Here is a 24186-nt window from a genome sequence, read left to right on the forward strand (position 1 = left end):
ATCTTTTGTTCTTGTTACTGTCACACCTTGATTAACAATACTATTTCAGTTGCTTTTGTTTTCCTTGATTAACAACTTACTATACCTTTGTTCTGCTTATAAACTTATTTGTTCTTTTTTGTTTACTTCTTTATACTTGATGGGGAGGTGGAACGTCGGTAGTATCACAAAGTTAGCTTATGTGGATTTTGACAAGGGTCACACTAAGTACATGATAATAACCAAGATTAGCAAAATGGAATCTTTTTCAGCGTTGAATCAAGGATGATGGACATGTAAGGTTAAACGGCGTAGATAAAACCAACGTATGAGTTGAGATGACACATGACGTCACATTTATTGAGCTGAGATAAGACAACAGTTTTCAATTAAGTGGAAGCTGTAGAACAAAGATCACCAATAATGTAGACCTGCTATGAGTTGCATGAAGCAATTGGTTAATAATGTAGAAAACTTTGATAATCGCTAAGTGTGAAATGTTACCATGATGTCTCTGTCTGTGTGTATCACTTATTTCAGTTAATAAGTTAACTAACTAAATAATTAACTGAGAGAATATCAGTTCTCGCCGAAATAAGACCATTAAGAAAACTCATCAAAAGTCTCCTTGTGTTTTTCCTGCATGAAAAGGAACTTATGGTACAGCAACCACTAAATGAAACTGTGACAATGAAAAGAAGTGAACGTCACATAAAAAAAAGAGAGCCACATCTAAAATATCCTTGTATAAAGAACATTTTCTTAATGAAAATATTACAATGTATGCTGGATGTGATTGGTGCAAAACTTTTTTTTTTCTAAGTTCTTTGAATGCTTATTTTTTATGATAATTGGAAAAAATTTAGTTTAATTTCAATGAAGCATTTACATAAATGTTACTTACTAAGATTATCTATTTTCCCAGGATCTTGGACCAATTTCAGCTGGTGGTAGCGGCGAAGAAGGCTTCTTTGTACCACCATCCAAAGGAACGAGCCAATCTCAGGTAAGATATTAATACAAAATAGTTCGAGTTTAATTCTAAAATATAAGTTCTCCCTGCCACTCGATTTAAAGAAGAAAATTAAAGTGTGTTCTACCTCTTAGGAATTTAACATTTTATTGCTCTTCAGCATTTTATCAATTTACCCATCTTGCCTAGTAGACCATCCACTTAATGTTGGACATGCATGTTGTTTGAAAGCAGCAACAGTTGCTGTAAATCTTAACTTCTAAGTATTTAATCTGTTATAGAAAGGATAGTTGTGTACATGTGTTTGTATGCCCAGCTAAAAGTCAAACTACAAAACAAACATCCACAAAGTTGGTATATACTCTTGATTGGCTTGCCCTGGATGAATAATAGCTAAAATTTAGAAAAATTAATTCTCTGGTGGTCAACTTGTCCAGTTTTAATCAGTAGTGTTTTGGAAATAAAATGCCAACTCATTACTCAGGAACCAACAAAGGAATGAATTGCGTGGAGGAGAAATAGGGAGTTTTTTTTTTTTTTTATCTAGGCAACACCAGATAGCCTTACTAGTAATATATATATATATATATATATATATGTGATAAGTTTTTTTTAAAAAAGAAATCCAGCAGAGTGCTCAATTAAAAGGAAAATCCGAAGATATCCAAAAAATAAGAGCGTATTTATATTTTGTATACAGAAAGTTGTTAGATGAGATAAGTCATTGGTACCGTCGGTTTCAAGCCCGATAATTAGGACCGTTTTAGATATCCATATCAAGCTCTCTTCAGCCAATACTCATCATGAGTATTGGCTGAAGAGAGCTTGATATGGATATCTAAAACAGTCTTAATTATCGGGCTTGAAACCGATGGTACCAATGACTTATCTCATCTAACAACTTTCTGTATACAAAATATATATACACACACACACATACTGATCTAATAGGTTGTGTACTATACAAATGAAAAGTTGTAAATATGGGAAACCTGCATACAAATAGGTGTACAGTGTATATTATTCACTTTTCTTTCTCAGTGTTCTTGGGATATTTTTCTCAGGGATGCTGCTACAAACATGGAGGACAGCAATATGTCATTCATCAATTACATTTTATTTAGCATTGCTATGGATATTCATTTTCCTGAACTCTGAGTTGCTTTCATACCAGCACATTTCGTTAGTAGTTGTATATTCAATAACAATTGCACCTGATCTCTCACTGCAAATCCTTTCTATGTCATGATTAAACCAACCAGTCAGATTTCTACATTTGTATATGGGACCATCAACAACATAAAAATAGAAGTACAAGCAACTGTTGTATTTCTGCTGTGTTTAAAAGAATGGCGACAGTCACTAATGTATAAAAATGTGATATACCTTTATTGCCGGTGAGTGAAGGAGGATGCATAGGAATTGATAGTGGTTTCTAGGACCCATTCACCATTTGACTATCATACTTGATTTCAGGTTAGTTTATATAATAATTTGTGACGCCCATGCATCGACTTGGTATTTTGTCTTTGTTTCCTAGCCATGTGTGTATGGTGTTTATTTATTAATAAGATATGTCCATCTGCTGCAAAGTAGGTGAGATGTAAAAAATTATTCACACCGGAGAGTATCCGATATTTTTACAAAGCCACAGTTTACCCATGCCTAGAGTATTGTTGCCACGTCTGGGCTGATGCATCTACTACTAATCTCTGTCTTAGACAGGCTTCAAAAAAGAATCTCAAATCTAATAGGACCCGTATTATCAGCCAAGTTCCAAACTCTGACCAATTGTTGCAATGTGTCATCCCTGTGCCTGTTTTACAAGTACTTTAATAGAATGTGCTCTGATGAACTCATACCACTTGTGCCCCCACCCCTTGACAAGCAGCAAAATACCACCCCTTCAATTGTTAAGGTCCCTAAATGCCAGGAAACCCTCTAATCTTATATGGTTTCTTCCGTCAAGCTGCTAGACTTTTAAATTCTCTCCGTTTCCTGATTTTGTTTTAAATTGTATTTTTTTTTTTTAAGTTGTGTATTTTTTAATTTTAATATTTTTTGTTACAATTAAAAAAAATAAATGTGTCCATTTGTTTTATTTTAAATTTTTAATGCCTGATTAAATGTTTGAATGAAAATTCTCTCTTTTATAAATGCGTGAACTAAAAAAAAGAAAATTTCTCTTCTATTCAGGTTTGGTGCAACAATTCTCAGTTGCCAGTTGATCATGTCTTAGCTGGTTCATTCGAGACCGCAATGAGGGTGAGTGATTTAAGAAAAGAAAACCAATCTTAACTTTCCTTTTGTAAATTGGTTCATGTTTACAATTTTTAAAAGAATTAAAGTAGGATAATTGATATTAAAAAAAAAATCAGAGCTGCTTCTAAAGTCTAATTTGATTTAAAATAAATGCATTTTAGGTAAAAACACTATACTTGTCATGTCGAAATTAGTAAAAATTAAAAAAAAAAATTAGACTAGAAATTAGATTAGTATAAGTAAAAATAAAATTTATTGAATTATCCAGTTTTATTGTAATTGTTAATGAAGAGTTCTTAAAATATAGGGGAGGTAACTGCAATCGGTGATTTTGATAAAATTATCTCCCTTGTTTTCGCTTAAAAAAATTTGGGTGCTTCTAAATTATAATAACGAAAAAATATTGAATTTCAAGTAAAACAAATGGTACCTACGTAATTGTCATGTCGCAAATAGTAACTTATCCAAAAATTAAAGAAAATAAAATAGAAAATAATTATTCATGAAATTTGTAAAATCACTGTTACACTTATTAAAAACAAAAAAGTTGACAGGTGAGATAATTAAGTTCTATTGCCTACATCACGTAATAAACCTAATTCAAAATGTCAGACAAATTTTATTCCTCATCTAAACTTTATCGAAAACTGTTTTCATTAATAATTATTTTTTTTACCTTATCATTTTCTCTAAATTTTGGATATGTTGCTATTTGCAGCATGACAATTTTGTTGGTATCCTTTGTTTTATTTGAAATTCAATATTTTTCTTTCGTTATTATAATATAGAAATACCAAAATTTGCATTGTTAAAATGGAAAATGGTGGATCATTAACACTTATGTATTTTTATTTTTGTTAAAAAAAAAAAATTGTTCTAACAGATCTAGTTGATATATTTTTTTTTTTTTTTTAATTTTTAAAATTGTTACAAATTTCGACATGACACATAAGTATGTAATAGTGTTTTGTCCCTAAAATGAATTTATTTGAAATTGAATTATACTTCACAAGCACCGAATTAGATCTTGCATACAGTAAGCATCGCAGAATGAGATACTAAAGAAGTCACTTTTTTATTTAACATTTATACTTTCACTTATGGTTGATTTGTGAACGAACGATATTACATCTATTTTATGGAGATTTTTTTTTCACTCAAAATATTTATTTAAATAAAAATAATTACTTTTTATATATTTAAAAAAAAAATTATATATAAAAAGGTTTTATTTAATTAGAAGTATATCTATTAAGCATTTTAACTTAAAAAAACAAAGCCAGATATATTGTTTTGTCACTCTACAAACCAGAGTAAAAAGAAAAGTGTTTATATATCTCATTTTAGGGTTTGAGAAGTACAAATATCTTTAACACAATAGCAGCCCTCATTTATGACTATTGAATAAGAATAATGCTGGCAGGACCTGTGTCCCAGTGTTGCCTGGGAAAATGGAGAAACCCAATTCTCCAAATTGAACCCGGAACCTCAAGATAGTCGACACACTTTAAACTAATGTTCTTGTAATCTCAGCTGTGTATTTCCTGGGACAAAATGTCTGAAATGTGATAAGATGAGAAAATCAGTAATAAAAAAAAATAACTCATAGAAAGACCTCATACACAAATATACATAAATCATATTTTTTATTTATTTTTTTGTTATAATCATTTCAAAATGGTTGCCTTCTGATCTTTTCATTCAGCTCCTTCATGACCAAGTGGGTGTGGTGAACTTCCCTCCCTACAAGAATCTCTTCATGCAGACATATGCCAGAGGCAGGACTTCTTACGTTGGACTGCCTTCAATTCCACCTCTCTTTGGATACCCTCAGCGAAACTGGTAAGGCCTTTCAATTAGAATCTCTCTTTACCGTCTTTGGAAGGCATTAATTTACATGGTTCCTATAATTAAAAGGAAAAAGAACCTAAATATGAAACGTTTGAAGTGTAGTTAACCCTTTCCCAATATCAAACATGGCGACTTATACATCTAAAGAAGGTTGGAGATTACATTGATTGAAAATGTTGTGCAAATAACATTTAAAATGTGAAAATTAGTTTGATTAATCTGAATAATAATTTAAAAAAGTGTGTTAAGTTATCTTTAAGAGAGGAAGTGTGTGTAAATAATTGCTGTGTTTCATCTCTTTTTAAATAGCTTTAATTGTATACTTACCTAGGATGATCGGTATTATGGTGAAATTGATTGGAAAATTAAAATCCACCTTTTCATGAGATGCAATTGAAACATTTAATACCATCTTTGAAAAATGCAGGATGGAACGATAAATTTGTCACCCTAAAGAAAACAACTCTACAGCTTTATTTTAAAACTTTTATTGAAAAATCAATTCAACTAACTTGATTATGTAGTAGAGATGATATTTATTCAATGTAACCGCCTTCAGCCTCAGTCACCACCTCGATATGGATTCGGAACTGGGAGCATACTTTTTCCACAAGCACTTATGGGAGCTCGGCAAATACTCAGCGGATGGCGGCAATCAGGCTTGCTTTGGTATTGTGGAAAGTCATGTTGGTGATATTCTTGGCATATGACCAAACAAAGTAGCCCTGTGGGTTCAGGTCGGAGGAAGAGAGTGGGGTTAGTGAGAGAAGGATGCAAAGTCGTAGCACTCTTTCCAAAGCCAAGGTTGGGTCTCTTTGGATTTGTGAGCTGGCGCAGAGTCCTGTTGCCACACCGAGAGTCTGCCAGCAGCCACTTGACTGCACCAGGGGATCACCACACTCTTCAGCACATCCAGGTACACTTTGGTGTTGACTTTCAAGCTGACTTCGAAGATGTGAGGTGGCATGATGTGGCCCTCACTTGAAACCACACCAAAGACCATAACTGTGGTCAGAAACTTCATTGAGCTGTGTCTTCAAGCATTGAACCATCCAGATTTGCATTTTGAAGATGCTGGCAATGGTCCTGTTGTGATAACTTGAATTGGTAGAGAGCATAAGTTGTACAGCGGCATAACTCCGATCTTGCTCTTTGAACATTGTGTCACTTTCAGACATGATAGAAGACTCCTATCGCTCTTGGAATTTGTACACAACTGGTCAACTGGTCTGTAACAAAAAAGAAAACCAGTTTTCATCAAACAGAAATGGAATCATATCGTCTTTTCTAGGGCAACAATTTTATTGTTTCATCTTGTAATTCAAAATTACTTTCTGCCTTTTATTTATATCCTAACAACACTGCCCGTTGGTAAAATATGTTAAAATATTTTAATTTATGCAGATTTCATATTTATTATGCTACAGCCAATTGTGTATTGTCTGAATTTGTGTCTACTTTAAGACCCAGAGTTTTGTTTTTCTATTTCAATCATAATTGATGTCACAATTATTTCACTCGTATTTTAATGCCGTGAACATTTGGAATAAAAGGCACTGCATCAAAAGCGAAAAAATATAAGAAAACGTCTGTGATCCCAACATTTATGATAGGATGGCTTGTCTTTTCTTAATTCAATATTGTTAAATACAAAACCAAATTGTTCTTTTCAAATTGCATGGTCTGTTCTCACAGAAGTAGAATGCAAAGATCTTGCATATTCTTTCAACTAATCAGATATCTAGCCTTCTATATAACCTGAGACCCAAATCCTGTTAGTCATACGTAGATGAGTGCATGCATTTGGCAAAGTAAAAAGCGTATTACTCCAAAGTAATATTCAATTCAATAGAATTCTCCAAAAATAAAACATGTTTCAGTTGCCATGTGGGAAATGGAAAGGTGAGGCAAAAATGTACACAAGAGATTACAATGGCTCTGCACCTCTTCAACTTCATCTTGAATTGTCACATCATTGACGTGTTTTACTATAAAATTGCATTATTTCTTTTATGATCTTTTTTTTTTTTCTTTTTGTCTTCCCAGGAAAGATGCTGGTGCACGTAATGGTGTTCCTATGGTTGGTCTAAAACTAAACACTCTTGTACAACAGCTGCAAATTGCATACCAACTGACAACGGGTGGGAAATTTAATGAAGCCATTGAACGTTTCCGCAACATTCTTCTGAGCGTGCCTTTATTAGTTGTTGACAATAAACAAGAAATTGCAGAAGTAAGTTTCGCCCTGTGGATGGTGGAGCATTTTTTTTTTTTTTACACTAACATCAACGGTTCTTGTCCAGGATTACCCCTGTATTAAAAAACAAAAACAAAGAAATAAGTGATGAAATGAAAATATATTCAAAAACTCACATAAATTGATGAAGTTTTATTTTAAATTAAAAAAAAAAAAAAAAAAAAATTATGAGCATCTAAAAAATGACTCTTGCCTGCTATTTTGAAAAAAAAAATTCGATAAAAGGAGATAACAATATTTTATATTTTTGAAATTCCAAATTCTCGATTGCTTAAAAATTATTTTCTTAATAAAAAAAAATACTTGATCAATGTAAGTGATTTTTGGAATATGTTTTCTATTTATCACAAATACATATATCATACAGATATTCCTTTATTTTTGTTTTTAAATATAAGCAGAATTTTGTACAAGAACCACAGCAACTCGTAAAAAAAGTTATCTTTGTTTTTTTATAAATAACAGTTCAGATTTTTTAATTTTGTAATCATTTTTTCTTTTTTGGTTTTCCAGAAATGTTAATTGGTTTTAATATAAATGGAAATACAATATGAAACATAATTGGCATAAATTCTCAATTCAGATGATTTTTATTTTTCAGTTATCAAGTCTGGTTAGTTGGATATGCAAAAGGTCAAAAGATAATTTTGTAGTTAGCAAAATTGATTGAATAAATAAAATTGCAAAATATTAAATGAAAATAATTTTATTTACGAAAGTCAGATTTATAAGGTAATAACTTATGATCTTTTAAGTTTCTTTTGCTCTCCTGCATATCATCTCAGTCTAATAATACTAAACCAGTAGTTACAGTAACATAGTTTCAGTATTCTTGTCTTCTTTACTTGTTGCTTTTCACATTGTTTTTCTTTGTCAAGAAATCAGCTGAAGAAGCAATTCCATTTTTTTCTAATGCATTTGTCTTAACATCCGATTATAAGATATACATTTAAAAGTCTTTATGTCGATTGTCATTGCTCATTTAGCATGATTAGATTGGACTAATGTTGAGGAGAGATGGATAAAATTTATGGGTCTATAAATATAAAAGTCCAGTTTTCATAACTAAATAATTATTAGGTAAGGAATAACAGGTTTAGCAGGAGATAACTCTGCAAAAAGGTATATATTAAGTTTCTACACTGACATGAACAATTGAGCTCATCAAGTTAGATTTACCTTTTGGAATTTTCATATTGAACTTGGCTACGAAAATCCAAGATAAGATTATAGTTTTATGTTTAATACAATACCACATTTAGTTTAACTTGTCAACTTTTATAAATTTTCTTAGTAAAAAAAAATAAATAAAACAATTTATTTCATTGATCTTTAAGCTTTTTCTAATACTGTTTTCTGATTATTATTATTTCAGGCTCAACAATTAATAGAAATTTGTCGAGAATACATTGTTGGTTTGAGTATGGAAATGAATCGTAAAGAATTGCCAAAAGATTCTTTTGAAGAACAGAAGAGAAGTTGTGAGGTGAGTGAATCAATTTTTTTTTTTTTTTTTTTTTTTTTTTTTTTTTAACAAATTTGAATCATTTAGTTTTCAATATTTCAAAGAATTTTCTTTTTTTTTTTATTAAATTAAGTTTTTGTTATAGGCTAAAGTTATATATCTATTACTGGAATAATGAACTTATAAAAACTTTGGATGGATAACGCATACAGAATGCAAGTTGAAATGTAAAATGTTCATTTCAACTTGCTTATATTTCTATTAGTTTGCATAAACTAATCATAGCTAAAATTGGTTTCATTTTATAATTTTCTCATCTATCTGTCGGGTTAGCTCAAATGATAGTAAATGCGACTGAATTGTTAAATGAGGGAACGCTGCTGATTTTGATTCTAGTTGATAGCACCCAAGTCAATTTTTTTTTTTTTTTTTTTTTTTTTTTTGCTTTTGAAATCAGTACTATATATTAGGTACAATATAATATTAAATAGAGAATTGGCTCTGTAATAATAAATACAAAATCTGCATGTATTAAAATATATCAAATGTATTTTATGACCAGCAAGGTCATTGTTAAAATAAAAATTCATTCATCATTCACTTGATTTCATAATTTGATAAGATCCATGAAAAAAATTTTTTTTAATTATTGCAAGTTAAAAAAATTTTTTTTAAATACATTAAAATTGATTACTTTGATAAAATCCATGAAATTTTTTTTTAATTATTGCAAGTTATTAATAAAAAATTTTTTTGAATCAATTAAAATTGATTTTGTTCTTTCCAGATGGCTGCCTACTTTTCCCACTGTAACCTTCAACCTGTCCATATGATCCTCACTTTACGAACAGCGCTTAATCTATTTTTCAAAATAAAGAATTATCGTACAGCCGCGTCATTTGCTCGACGATTGTTGGAATTGGGACCAAAACCAGATGTATCACAACAGGTTAGTTTTTTAGCAAAACATTTTATTTCTGCATGATTGACTCACAACTCGCTCCTCTAAGTTCTAGAAAATGGAGACCATCTTTTTTTTTTTTTTTTTTTATAAAACCCTCTTCATAAATTCTTGAGGCATAAATTGTTGTGCATTTGAGAATTTTTAATTAAAAAAAAATAAGAGACTTTGTCTAATAATAGAAAAGCTAGATTTGAATTTTTTTGTTGCACTACCACTCAAAGCCATACCTAATTTTGTGTCTAACCTCTGGTAAATGGCATGCCAAAAGACATTTCAATTAATTCTTAAAATATTACTATGAATATTTGATATAATCATATTTTTCTTCGCTAAGAGGAAAATCCAGGTCATCATCTATGACTACACATGTAAGCAATATCATATCAAGTGCCCCAAGGTTCAATTCTTAGACATTTTATCATTTCTGATTTTCATAAGCAACCTCCCTGATGCAATCCTATCAGAGATGGATATATTCACTGATGGCACTCAACTCTCATTCTCAACATGAAGACAAATCAAACTCGCACTGCAGTTAAATGACGCCATAAATAGATGGTCACATTAGTTACCACTAAAACAGTTGTTTTCCTTTGACAATTATAAGAAACCTTACCTATCACTGATTGCAATGGTTGATAACATCCTTCCCAAGAGTCCAACATTCACAGATAACATGAATTGCAAATAGATTTGAAAGTGGTGTCCTTCAACAAGTATCCTATATTTCTGCAAAGTCACCATTGGACCATGCACGGAGTATTATCGTCACGTTTGGGCTGGTGCACCAACCACTTTTTTCTCCTTTTTTAACAAAAAGAGCCTCAAATCTAATAAGTCCCACACTGTCTACCAAACTCCATCCTCTCACTGCAGTGTTGCATGTCTGTGTTTGTTTTAAAAGTATTTTTGATGGAATGTACTGCAATAAACTTTCTGTACTTGTGATCTCTTAACATAAAAACTCCCAAATAACCTGACAAGCATCATAATCCCACCCTTTCACTGTAGAGGTTTCCAGATGCCAGAAAGTTTTTTTTTTTTTTTTTTTTTTTTTTTTTTTTTTTTTTTTTTTTTTTTTTCTGAAATTCCTTCGGCTATCCAAATTGTTAAATATAATGTGCAACAAGATGCTTGTTGCACAACTCCCCACTTAGGATGTTCCTATAAATGCCACCCCTAATTCACAGTAACCTCTTAGATCTCATTAGCAATGTGCCTTGTTAGGGGTGAATTGAAGTTATATATACGATGGCCCCTCTACATACGGACTACTTTATTTATGAAAAATTTGAAAGACAAAGTCTTTTGAGCAAAAGTCTTGACCTACATACGAGAGAAAATCCAAGATGATTTTCCAGATGCTACCACTAAGTTGGCAAGTAGTCGAGACCGCCCAGCATAAGCTCATCCCAGTTTAGCATGCGTATTTTCTGCCATACAGACCTGATCCTGATTGAAGGGTTGGATAAGGTTGTTTTCCTTGGAAAGTTCATGGAGCTGAAGGTAGATGAGGGGGATATTAACGAACTTGTGCAGGAGCACAAGAAGGAACTGACAACAGAGCAGTTGAAGGAACTACAGATGATACAACAGGGTTGCAAGAGATCAGCAACAAGGAAAAGGATGAGCGTGAGGTTAGGGTTAGAGAAAGTGATATCTACAAAGAAGATTAGAAAGGTGTTGGTTAAGTGGGATGAAATTACCGCTTTCGTTGAAAAGAAACATTTAGAAAAAGTGGCTACTACTGGCTCTTTTTAATGACGCTTGCCTTGTGCATTTCTATAAAATTTTGAAAGGAAGGCTGAGACTAATCTCCTTGGATAGGCTTTTGTTTAAAAGACCTGTAGAAAGTGAGTTTTGATAGCTCAGCTAAAAAGGCAAAAGAAAGCAAAGAAAAGTAAAAACTGAGAATGTTAAAAAACAAAACAGAAAAAATAAAATTACGAGGGGCGTGCAATAAGTAATGCCCCTGACCCACTTCCAGTTGTCTGATCTAGCTGAAATTTTGCATGTGCAATGAGTTATATCTCTACGGGTTATGTGGCAAATTACAGCTCTGAACTAATTGTGGTTTCTGTTTTACAGGTGTTTGAACTGTCAGGTGTGAAATGGAGCCTGTTAAATGTCGAGCAGGGATCCAGTTTTTATATTTGAAAGGACGCACACCACAGGAGACTTTTGATTAAATGAAAGAAACTTATGGTGATAATGACCCATCATATGACCTTGTAAAACGCTGGCATTGTGAATTCAAGCATGGCTGGAAGTCTGTGGAAACAGCTCCCAGACCTGGTCGCCCCCCCCCCCCCACCCTTCTGCTATTGAAGAGGCATCTGTCCGTCAAGTTGAGGCTGCCATTTTGGAAGATCAACGCATTACTATTCGCCAAATAGCCTAAGATGTCAAGATTAGTACAGGGTCTGTGTAAACTATCATTCATGGCCATTTGCATATGCATAAGGTGTCTGCCAGATGGATTCCCAGGTTGCTCACACCATTCCAGAAGCGAGAACGCGTTGAGTGCTCGAGGATGAATTTGGAGATGTGCCAAGAAGATGAGTCAAAGTTTTTCAAAAGATTGATTACACAGGATGAAACCTGGATCCATCACTGATCCAGAGACCAAAGCCCAGTCAATGCAGTGGAAGCACTTGGACTCACCACCTCCAAAGAAGGCAAGGGTGCAGCCCTCCGCTGGCAAGATCATGCTTAGAGTCTTCTGGGACCAGGACGGAGTAGTGATGATAGATTTCCTGGCAAATGGTACCACAATTACAGTAGCCTATTATGCTTCACTTTTGAGGAAATTAAGGGAAGCTATCAAAATCAAGATGCAGGGCAAGATCAGCAAAGGTACCCTCCTCCTGCAGGACAACGCTCCGGTCCACAACTCGCATGTCGCCAGATCAGAAGCATGGGTGTGTGGCTATGAAATCCTTCCCCATCCTCCCTACTCTCCTGACTTTGCACCCTCTGACTTTCACCTCTTCCCAGCCATGAAGTTGTTTTTTGAGAGGAAAGCGTTTCCCAGATGATGCAGCCTTGATTTCTGAAGTTATGTTGTCATTGGAGGACCAACCTGGGGTGTTCTACAAAAATGGTGTTCAGAGCTGCATCAAACGATGGGAGAAATGCATAACTGTGGGTGGTTTCTATGTAGAGAAAGACTAATAAATGTGCCAAGTTTCGTTGCTCTACTATGGGAAGTGGGTCAGGGGCATTAAAAAAAAAATTTGTTTAAGTTCATGTTAAGTCAACTTTAATTTTAAATGTAAGTGCATACATATCGTCGGCAATCTCTCGTGCTTTCTCACTCCTCCACCACCACGCATTCACCACTGTTCGCCACTGCCATCTTCCTCCAAACTCACTTTTAATATCATCTTATTACTATATTTTTATGTTTAATTACTATTTGAATGTGTTTTTAGTCATCAAGAAGATGTGTATCTAGTAATCAGGGTTAACGGATTAATTGGTTTTCACTCATTTATGGGAAAATTTGAGATATGAAAAATCTTAGATACAAGCTCCGTCCGGGAACGAATTCATCTCGTATCTAAAGGGGCCACTATATATATATAGTGGTCCCAGATGGATTCCCAGGTTGCTCACACCATTCAAAGATTATATATATATATATATATATATATATATATATATGAGCAAACACTTAATAAAATATGTTAAAAACACTTTGAAATAAGCTAAAAACATATTTAATCTGAAAAGGAAACACTAGATAAGTGGATAGTCCTTAATCCGTGGAGTTTCGAAGAAATACTTTCCTTCTCATCAGAGGGTAGGAATTAGCAAAATGCAGGATCAGATTTTGCATGCAAAAGTATTTGATGAAACTGCAAGTAAGTCAAAGATCTTATTTGAAAACAAAAAAAGTGAAGCAGAGGGAATATGGTGAAGAAAAAGGTGATTACACATGAATGGATAGCCTGGTGGGAGATAAAAAATGCAGCGGTAAGCTCTATTTCCTATTTGGTTTTATCGAGCTTTTACATCTGGCTGAGATAATTTTATAACTATTAATTCTTTAATATTTATAATATACTTTGATTTTACCATCTTGGATCATTTTGGTAAATTTAATTGTAATATTTATTATATATATATATATATATATATATGACCTTCATGTAGTTAGCGCATTGTTGCAATTATTTCATTAAAAAGCATTAACTCATTTTTAGAAATAAATTTGTATTTTCAAGTCTTTGAACTGAATTTATCTTGATTAAAAAATGAATAAAATAATCTTGAATATTTGTTGCTGATTAAATCTTTTTGCCTTTCAGACTCGAAGGATACTTGCAGCATGTGAAAAGAATCCTGTTGATCAACACGAAATAAAATACGATCAACACAATCCCTTCGACATTTGCGCGGCCACATTTGTTCCAATTTACAGGTCAGCTTTCAATTTAATGTTCTAGATAAATTTGTTTTTGATATGCATTTGTCACGCTCAATTTTAATATAGCACTTCCATAAAAGTTAAACATGTACATTTAATGCATTAAGAATTTTTTTTTTTTAATTTTATTTAGTTTGGAATTTTTGATTCTTACAACTAGCAGGGCTACCCAGCATTGTCCAAAGCCAAAATTACATAACTTCTTTCTTTCATCCCCTCCCTCTTTTTCAATAACCCAGTTCTCTCTGTGGACATATTTACATAATTCAAGTTGACATAAGGGAAATAACTCTGAAAAAATAATTCAGTTACTTCCCTTTATATGATAATATTGAATGATAAACAATTTTTTTTTATTTGATTCGTCTGGGGTTATACAAATTAAAATAAAATAATACAAACTTTGTGGGTATTTGTTCTGTATTTTTTCAAGTTGTCCATACAAGTGGGCATTTGCTCCTTTATATACTCAAAGAATATTCAAACATAGACTTCGTAGCCGATGCCCTTTTCTCTTTCCTGCAACCTCTCTCCCACAAAAGGAACATTGCGAGCCTGTCGTTGTTTTATCGTTATTTCCATGGGAAGTGCTCGTCTGAGCTCCAATCTCTGCCCCCCCCCCCGGCCAATCTTTCATGAAAAACACCCAGCTAGCTGAAACTACTGTCAGTAATTTTCTCGACTCTTTATCTGTGCCTAAATCCAAATGTAGATTCCATGAACAAAGCTTCTTTCTTAGAAGTGCGTGCCTGTGGAACTCTCTTCCGTTTGCCTGTTTTCCACCTGACTGCAACTTAGATGTCTTCAAGTCCAACATAAACCAGTTCCTGTTGAACCACCCCCTTAAGTAAGACACTTTATCAGATCTCCATTACTACGATATTATCCCATTGATTACTGTATCCCCGAGTGGCCTCCGGGCCTTGATAAGTGGTGACTTCCTTGTAAAAAAAAAAAAAAAAAAAAAAAATCTATTCTCGCTTCTCTGAACTTAATTTTTTTTTCTTCTTCAGAGGAAAGCCAGTTGTAAAATGTCCTCTCAGTGGAGCTTGTTATCTTCCAGAATTCAAGGGAGAAGTTTGCAGAGTAACTAAAGTAAGCAAAAAGTTTTTCTCTTGAATTCGTTCTTATCCAGGATAAAAAGTAAACATTTGTTTTATTTCATTAATAATAAAGATCTCTGCAGATACAAATATAAAGGTGAAGAGTATAAATTTTGGTGTTGGGAATATTAAGTAACACTTCAATTAACAAATGTTGAAAAAATTTTGTTTTATAATTAATTTTACTTAAAAAATTTGTTAGTTTTATTGACAAAAAAAAAAAAAAAAAAAATTTGGTTTTACTTTTAAATAATCGGCTACAATTTAATTTGAGCCACAAAAGACCAACAAATTAGAGAGAAAGAATATTTATTTAAAAGCATAGATTGGAAGTGAAAAAAAACCCGGTTATGCAGCCAGTAAATATAGACATTAACTTGGTGTTTTAAGCAAGTCAAACTGATTATCGTAGTTAGATGAATATTATTTGCTTTTACAAAACATTTGTTTATATAACTTTTATTATTAAAACTATTTAAGGAGAGTAAAAGTAGACCGTGTTTACTTTCAACAGCCTCATAATTTTCTTTTCTCATATTTTATCCTTCGTCAAATTTCATGAGCGATGTTTCTATATTGTCAGAAAGTTTTTTGGTTGGAATCTATCCATCATTGCGTGATTTATTACTTTTTTTTTTTTTACTTTGAAGTAATACAAGCTTCTTACATCAAGTGGTTTCAAAACATTTTGATAGAATTCTTGTCTTTACCTTTACAAGATCTTTCTATACGCTAGAGCTTAAATTGTAAAATTTATGTTTAAAAAAAAAAACAAAAAAAAAAACCTACAGTATATTGTTGATATTATTTGGATCAATCGGACAGTTGTTCTTATCTTGAGTGACATCTGTATGTCTCGGTCAATATAACCTTTGACTTTTTCACTTCAGGTGTAAAAGTCGCCACATTTATCAAGGGGAAAAGGAGGTTGACTACACTTCAAGATCTAGTTGTAATTGAATTTACAAAAGATAAAATCAACAAAATTATCAGGCAAAACACTGGAGGTTGGGGTATTATTTCTAAATTATTTATGATATTAATACGATAGTGTGTGTTATTTTCTGTGTCACGCTTACATCCGGGTCGTTTGTTATGTACCCACATTTCTTGTCATAATTTTACCAAACATTAAGTTTTGGTTTCGATTATACCTGAAGGAACTCAAGTTATAAGTTTTTATTTTGGTTTCGATTCAAGCTAATGCACCCAAGTCATATGGATATGTTTTTTATTTTTGAAATTGCAACTTTATAAGATATATATATATGAAATCTGCAAGAATTAAAATATATTTAAGTTTACTTTATGGCCGGGCTTTCGTGCTAGCTTAGATAAATACTTTTGCAGTTTTAACAAGAGAGCTGCAATAATATCAGCAATTTTTTATTTTTGTACCTTTTCTCCATGTTAAATACGACCCTGATGTCTAACTCTGTCCCGTGGGGAGGCATAGTAAATAGCTACAATAATATCAGAGCATCTCCATTTACGCTGAATAATCAATATATTGCATATAAATGAGTCCCCTGTTGAATTTCCACAAATCCATTAACCAATTGTAAGTTCTTTGAAACTTAATTTTATGAAAACAAGATTAAATCATGTGTCAATGGGGTTTTTTTTTTTAATCTCCATACATTATCTCAAAAATAGCATTTCTCCTTTTATTAATCTAAAAAAAATAAAATAAAATAAAGCTTGTATATTAAACTGAAATTATTTACTCTTTCCAGGTGACTGAAATCGGCAAAGACTGCATTGGTTTACGAATCAGCCCCATTCAATTCCGATAAAAAGAAATATTTACAATCACCATTGTAGTAACATTCTGGACTGTGTGCATTGAGGCACATTTTTGAAAAAAAGTTCTTTAATTCCACACAATTTATAAATAAATATACATCATTTTCAAATATTTTGCTGCATTAATCTGGAAACATTAATTGTATAAAAATAAATCCTGTTTCCATTCCTTAGCTTTTGTTTTGTTTTGTAATTTGTATCTTTTGAATGAATGCCTAATTTGTTTATATATATATATATATATATATATATATACACACACACACGATTCTCATAAAATTGGATATCTCATCCATGACATGCTTAGAAAAACAACTGGAGGTTTATTGTTTTTTTGTTTTTTTTTTCATAACATTCTGACCTCTAGCTGATAAGATGTTCTAAAATATGTATCTTAATTGAGAACCATATCAAAAGATGTGTGCAGAATGTGGTACAACCTAGGTGAAGTAACGGATGAGTGTTCTGGGATTATGTATGAAAAAAAAAACACTAGAGATAAAAAGGATCAGTTGGAAAGAAGTGATAAGGATGGGCTAGAGAGAAACAAGGATAACTGAAGACCTACCCAGAGATAAAAAGCTATCAATGCTTGTAAAAATAGATGTTAAACTGGATTTAATTTATTTATAAAAAAATCTATAAATCAAACACCATGAAGTGCTCTGTAAAACACTATTCTCATCTTTTAATTTTTAAAAGAGATATATATATATAATTAGTCGGAACCAATGTTGGGAAACCAAATACATTTACTAAGAGGGGGGGGGAAAAAAAAAAAAAAAAAAGGTTCTTAACAATTTCTTCAACATTAAAGAAAAAATTTGTGTATATACTTGTGATGAAACAAATATATTGCATGAATTGATAAAGTAGTTTTATTTTTATAAAGAAAATCACTTTTAAATGATTAATGGGAATTCATAGGCATTACAACAAATGTCCTAGTTTGAATTTTTTCATGATAGACGCTCTTTGGTTGCTTATAAAATTTGATTTTCTTATTTAAAAAATAAAGCTACTTGGTCAATTTTGTGATATTTTTTAATGTGTATTGGTTTCATATAGAACAAAAAGATAGTTTTGACATGGAAGAGTAAGAAAAATGAATAACTTCCCACAAGTGATATATTTTATTATCAATCTGGTTTATATTTCTGTATCAGATGGTACAATCAAATATTCTATGCTATTTATGACCTTGAATAAATAAAATATAATTGTGTACTCTGAAAGTTTGATTTTTAATTAATCACATCAGCAAATGTGATGGGGGTGGATCTCGGGGATTAATTATTGGTGCTTCTTCATTATAATAGCAAAATCAGAAAAATAAATTTGCATTAAAAACCAATGCTATCTACTTAGTTTTGTCAATTTAAAACTAAAAGCAATGTTATTTACTTGTCATGTCCGAATTATGACCAACCATGTTCTTTGAAGATTTTATGAATCCATGACATCCACCATTAATTGTAACAAGATTGAGTTACTTCTGATTTCACTGTTTACGTATAAACTTGAAATTTATTTCAAACTATTTTCATTAATTTTCTATCTTATCATTTTTCATAATGTTTGGATATGCTACTTAACTCGACATGACAATTAAGTAGATACCATTGGTTTTACTTGAAATTCAATATTTAAAATTTTACAATTAGAAGCACCAAATTGCCTAATGTTTAGATATATTGCACATATATATATATATAAATTTGCTGAAATTAAACTTATACGGTCAGTTACAAAAGTGGTTGTGTGCACAAATTATCTTATTAAATTGAAATTGTGATGAAACGTACCAAAAAGAAAAGTTGTCAACAAGGCTGGAGTTTCTCACCAAAAAAAAAAAAAATTTCTCTTGGAGCAATTGAGGATAAAAATATTAAAAATACCCAATATTAAACCCACAACCTGACCAAATATTTTCTTTTTTTTAGAATGAACGAGTTAATGCCAAATGTTATTTTTATGACTGATATCACAGATTAGAAACCAAATGACTGAGGCTGTTCATAGTTTCAAAAAAACCTTGTGATCAGAGATAGGACTACACTATTGCCTGTTCAGAGAAAAAGATGCATGAAAAATCAATCTACCATTTTTAAAGCAATTCATACATTTCTTTGTTGTATCAATTGTAATTCACTTTTGTCCTTAAAAAAAAAAAAAAGGAAATCTTATCAAATGGAGTAATGAATAGAAGATTGTATTGTAATAGTTTTTTGGGTTTTTTTTTTCTGAATTGTGCAATTTGGTTATGATGCAGTGATAATCATCAAATAGAATTGGGAAGAAAAATCAAACAGGATGAAGATTAGAATTCAGTTTTGTTCTTATAAAAACGTACTTATATCCTCTTCTACGTATCAAAGTGTTTATTAAACAGTGAATGGTGGCATGAAACATAGTAACCCATTATTATATTATCGTTTTAGAGGAGGGGGAGGGATTAACAGTTATAGATAATTGTCAATATAGTCATCTTTGAGAAAATCCTTATTTTCCAAAAGTTCATTAAGTTCTAAGTTGCGCCAATCATTTTTAATATCATCAAAGTGATTATCAAAGTCCAGAAGTTTCCGATAAATTCCAGGTGAGTCCAAAAGTTTGCAAGTGGTCATTAGAGTCTCATCGTCAACAGTCTGCCTGGAAAAGAGAGAACAATCAAAATTATCCATGAGTAAAACACTAAAAAATTCAAATTTTTTAACAAATGTTGAACATTTTCTTCTGATAGGCATTCATTTTTTTTTTTTTTTTTTATCAACTTGCAAAATTAATTGGAAAACAATATTATATACCCACATTTTTTCAATTCAACAATTTTTGTGGTGTTATGAACAGAAACAAAAGTATCTATTATTATACTAAAGCAGAATCATAAGTTAACATTTGGTAGAAAGGCTTTGACATCTCATTGCATAAGCTTCACATTGTTATCTCCCCTTGGTAAGTGACTGGAGACTGCTTGTAAATTTGATATTCCCATGAAATTTCCTCCTTTCGAGGGGAAAATAGAAACGGCCTACATTTCAAAGGCCCTTGTGTCTGTCTTTCCTGTGAGTTGGGACAAAAAGAGATCCAAGATGGTATCCATAAGGTTTTAACACACAAGGTCTTGGATGATCTTGCAAAGTCGTGCTACATGCATGCAAACAAAGTGTGCCAGGTTCCGTAAAACAGGTCATTTCGAAGAGTTGGAGAATCTTATTTTATTTTTTATTTTTTTTTTTTGGACACATTGCTTTGCGGCAGACATTTTGAAACACGTTGGCACGTTGAGGTGTGCAGAAGAGAAATAAAGAAATAAATGTATTACTTGGGATACACCCAAGTGACAACAAAGCTGATTCAACCTACTTATGGTGAATCTCACTTATTTTTTTGTTTTCTTAAAAGATGAGTCAACATTTGTTTCCATAAGGCTTTTCTCCTTAATCACACAAAATCCTGAATTATCTCACTAAGCGAGTCTATAACTCTTTTCGCATTGTATATTATTTGACCACCTCTGCTGCTATAATAGTAAAAAATAATAAAGAAAGAATAGATTCATTACAGGATGACAAGCTTCTGGGTTTGACCTTTACTCCTGATCTGAAATGGAACACGTACATCAGGTCTGTTGCCAAGGATGCTGGGAAAATGGTGGGATCCTTCTACCGCTCTAGAAGATATCTCACTATTGATGCAATTCTCTATCTGTATAAAAGCCAAGGATGGAGTATTGCCACATCTGGGCAGGAGCTGCTAAAAGCAGCGTATCCTGCCTTAGTACAAAATAGACTTCGTGGCTTAGTGGGGGATGCCCTTTTCTCTTCCCTGCAGCCTCTCTCCCACAGAAAAGACGTTGCAAGCCTGTCTTTGTTTTATCGTTATTTCCATGGCAAGTGTTCGTCTGAGCTCCAATCTCTGGTTCCCCCTCGCCAATCTTTCACAAAAAAACACCCGTCTAGCTGAAACTACTGTCATTAATTTTCCCCACTTTTTATCTGTGCCTAAATCCAAACATAGCTCTGCTCATGCTCATGGAATCTTTCTTAGAAGTGCATGACTGTGGAACTCTCTTCCGTTTGCCTGACTACAACTTGGATGTCTTCAAGTCCAACATAAACAAATTCCTGACAAACTGCCCCCTTAAGTAAGACACTATCTAATGATTACCGCGATACTGTCTCATTGATTACTGTACGCGCAATAACCCTTATCCCCAAGTGACTTCTGGGCCTTGATAAGTGGTGACTTCCATGTAAAAAAAAAAGGGGGGGGAATATTGAATGTCACTCCATTTAACCTGTCATTGAAGAAATATTTAAAAAATAAATAAATTAAAAAGGTTCATTTTTAATTTTGTCTTTTTTTTTTTTTTTTTTCATTTTTATATTCAACTGTCTTTACAAATTGATTTTCTGGATTCAAATTATTTAACTAGAGCTCAATAGTTGACCCAATGGTCACATTTTTTTTCTAATCTATTAACTTAGGAATTTCTATAAAAACTATTAGAAAGAAATTAAATGCTTATAGAATTTAATATTTTACGTTTAATAAAATAACACTTTTTCTAGCAAATATTAAAAAGAGTTTTCTTGAAATCAGAAAAGCAAGAAATCCAAAAGACTTTTTTTCAAAATGCACTTTTAAGCATTGTAAATTTGGTCTATATTTCTAATATCTCATACCACTAAAATTTTGGTGCTTGTCCAAAATTCCCTCTATATTAAAAACAAAATTAAAAGAAAAATCTGTACAACCATGAGAGAAAGAATATCCTATTCCAAAAATCACATAAATTGATCAAGAAGTTTTATTCTAATAAATAAAATCATTTTAAAATGAAGTTTTTTCCAATGTCCCAGTGTTTAAAATGGTTTTCTAAAATCTCACAAATTTGAATTACTTCCTTTGTTTTCAAAATGGCATCATGATATCGTCACTGTTCGTTTGACCACAAATTTGATTTTCTTATTTAATTTACATTTATTTTAAGTGTACAATATTTTCTTTCTGCTATAAAGATTTTTATTTATATTTTTTTTCAATACAAGAGGAATTCTAGACAAGCACCAAAACTTATAAAACTGCATTTGACATCCTTTAAAAAATTGTTCCTGTAATTTTTGTCTTATTCTATTTCTACTGAAATATATTTTAATGTTAAAGTTTTTAATTGTTATAGCAGATGCTGAGAAGCATATAAATATTGTCCTAACATTCAATGTGAAATTAGTTGCTTGTCAACCAATTAGAATTTGTTAATGTTGCATTTCAGTCACATTTATTTAAGATTTGTCAGAATGTTTAAAAATACTTACTTTTTATCTGATTCTTTCCACATGTTCTCCTTGTATGTGTAGATTTTATATGCTTCTGAGATAGTGCAAGGTGATACTTTAGTATTGTTCACCTGAAAACAGAAAAGTGACAACAGCTGAAACTGCAGTGGTAGTTTTAGGAGAAAAAAAATGTATTAATACATGATTCTCCTGCATTTTTCATAGGTAGCTAACTTGACATTAAAAAAAAAAAAAAAGGAAAAATATCCAACCATAATTATGTTAGCTTTTAATTTTTTTCAAAAACATTTGTAGATTTGTTTCTTGGGTGGAAGTCTGCTGAGCTCATAAACTTTTGTGTGTAGAACCATTTTTGTGATAGAAAATGTAATAACCTGAAATGGATATCGGACTTGGTTGACGATTTGGACCAGAGAAAAATCAACCTGTCGAATTCCCATGTGTGCATCTCCTTCCTAACCGTCCATCACAGTCACCCACAATAAAGATATATTACTATATTTTCATAGATCATGTTGGCATTCTTCTAAGAATATCTATAATATAAATCTTACCTGTCTGTTTAAATGTATGTATGTTTGTATGTCTGCATAAAACTTTTGACAAAGGCGACGGATTTTCACAAGCTTGGTATCGTTTTGAAGATCGACCCTTCAGACGACAAATATAAAAAAATTGGCTAAAAACATTAATTCCTTCACCCTCAGCTGAACACGTTCCTACAGAAAGGGGTCGCTTTTTTTGCCGATATTTTCGAAAGTAATCCTCTCTTTTCGATTGTCTAGCCTTAATTTAAACATACGTCATTTCCGGTTTGGCGATGGGCACAACAGCATAGACGTCACATTTTTTTTCATGTTCTTTTCCTCCTTCGTAGTATGGGTTCGAGCCTGCCTGCCTGCCTACTACCACTTTTTTTTTTTGCTCAACACACACCTTCAAACACCTGGGCAACGCCAGGCACCCAGGCTAGTCAGAAATACAAGAGTGACCTGGCAGTAATGATAACAAAGTAATGACCCCACTCCTCCCTAAATTTGGGTATCACCATTGAATGTAAGACAAAATCATACCCAGCAGAGATTAATTTGATTTGAAATTCAAACAAAATTTTTTAAAGTTGCCTAATTTTTTTCTTCTTTTGATAAAACTATAAAGTAAATTTTTAAACTTTTCTATTTGACAAAATAGTAAATATATATTTTTTTTCTAAAACATTATTCTACTTTGAGCTACACAGGTTAAATAGCAACTTTGGGTCAATGAATCGTTTCATCATCAGCATCAATTTAACACATGTTGGCATGTGTTGTCAAAAGCTTTCTCTAAATCGACCAAAGTAAAACACAGATTCTTCTTATTCTTGCATTTATTCCAGGATAAATAAACCATCAGTGGATAAATAAACCATCAGTGGATAAATAAACCATCAATGGTTACAATTATCCCATTTCTTATTTGTTGTTTTATTATTCTTTCAACTCACTTTTGGAACAGCTGCTTCTTTTATGATCTGTTTAGTCACGTCTAGATGCCTCTTATACGGCATAATCACGTTTGACAAACCAGTTCTCATCAGATCACCGAAGTTAAGCAATGTTGAGCCTGGCCAATACTAGATGGATGACCATTTGAGACTCCCAGGTGCTGTATATGCTCTACGCTTATCTCGGCATTGTTTCCAGTCATCTTGGACTTCTCCTTGCCACTGGATTCAAGCAATGCCGATTCAGGAAAGGTGTGGTTGGAGATTGCGCAACCATTGCCGCACAATTACATGCTCAGCTGCCC

At 32.2% G+C, this 24186-nt stretch overlaps 2 protein-coding genes across 4 annotated transcripts in view; one reads left to right on the forward strand and one right to left on the reverse strand.

Moving 5' to 3' along the window:
• The window catches only part of LOC145284481 (coatomer subunit alpha-like), a 138939-nt gene extending 121674 nt beyond the window's left edge, over window positions 1–17265 (forward strand). For all 3 annotated transcript variants that reach the window (XM_080133340.1, XM_080133342.1, XM_080133341.1), the window contains 9 exons: window positions 905–985; window positions 3149–3217; window positions 4920–5056; window positions 7112–7298; window positions 8698–8808; window positions 9575–9736; window positions 14065–14177; window positions 15197–15278; window positions 17023–17265. In XM_080133340.1, the coding sequence (XP_079989466.1) occupies window positions 905–985; window positions 3149–3217; window positions 4920–5056; window positions 7112–7298; window positions 8698–8808; window positions 9575–9736; window positions 14065–14177; window positions 15197–15278; window positions 17023–17082 (1002 nt within the window). In that variant the 3' untranslated portion in view covers window positions 17083–17265. The remainder of the gene's footprint in view (window positions 1–904; window positions 986–3148; window positions 3218–4919; window positions 5057–7111; window positions 7299–8697; window positions 8809–9574; window positions 9737–14064; window positions 14178–15196; window positions 15279–17022) is intronic.
• A 937-nt stretch (window positions 17266–18202) lies between these two features.
• LOC145284484 (ER membrane protein complex subunit 8-like) overlaps window positions 18203–24186 on the reverse strand; it is a 28365-nt gene continuing 22381 nt past the window's right edge. Inside the window, exons 4-5 of the mRNA XM_080133347.1 lie at window positions 22414–22505; window positions 18203–19744 (exon numbers count right to left, since the gene is read on the reverse strand). Of these exons, the coding sequence (XP_079989473.1) occupies window positions 19555–19744; window positions 22414–22505 (282 nt within the window). The 3' untranslated portion in view covers window positions 18203–19554. The remainder of the gene's footprint in view (window positions 19745–22413; window positions 22506–24186) is intronic.

This window comes from Euprymna scolopes, chromosome 9 (assembly GCF_053919585.1).
Source record: "Euprymna scolopes isolate OS-2025 chromosome 9, ASM5391958v1, whole genome shotgun sequence".
NCBI classification, from domain to species: domain Eukaryota; kingdom Metazoa; phylum Mollusca; class Cephalopoda; order Sepiida; family Sepiolidae; genus Euprymna; species Euprymna scolopes.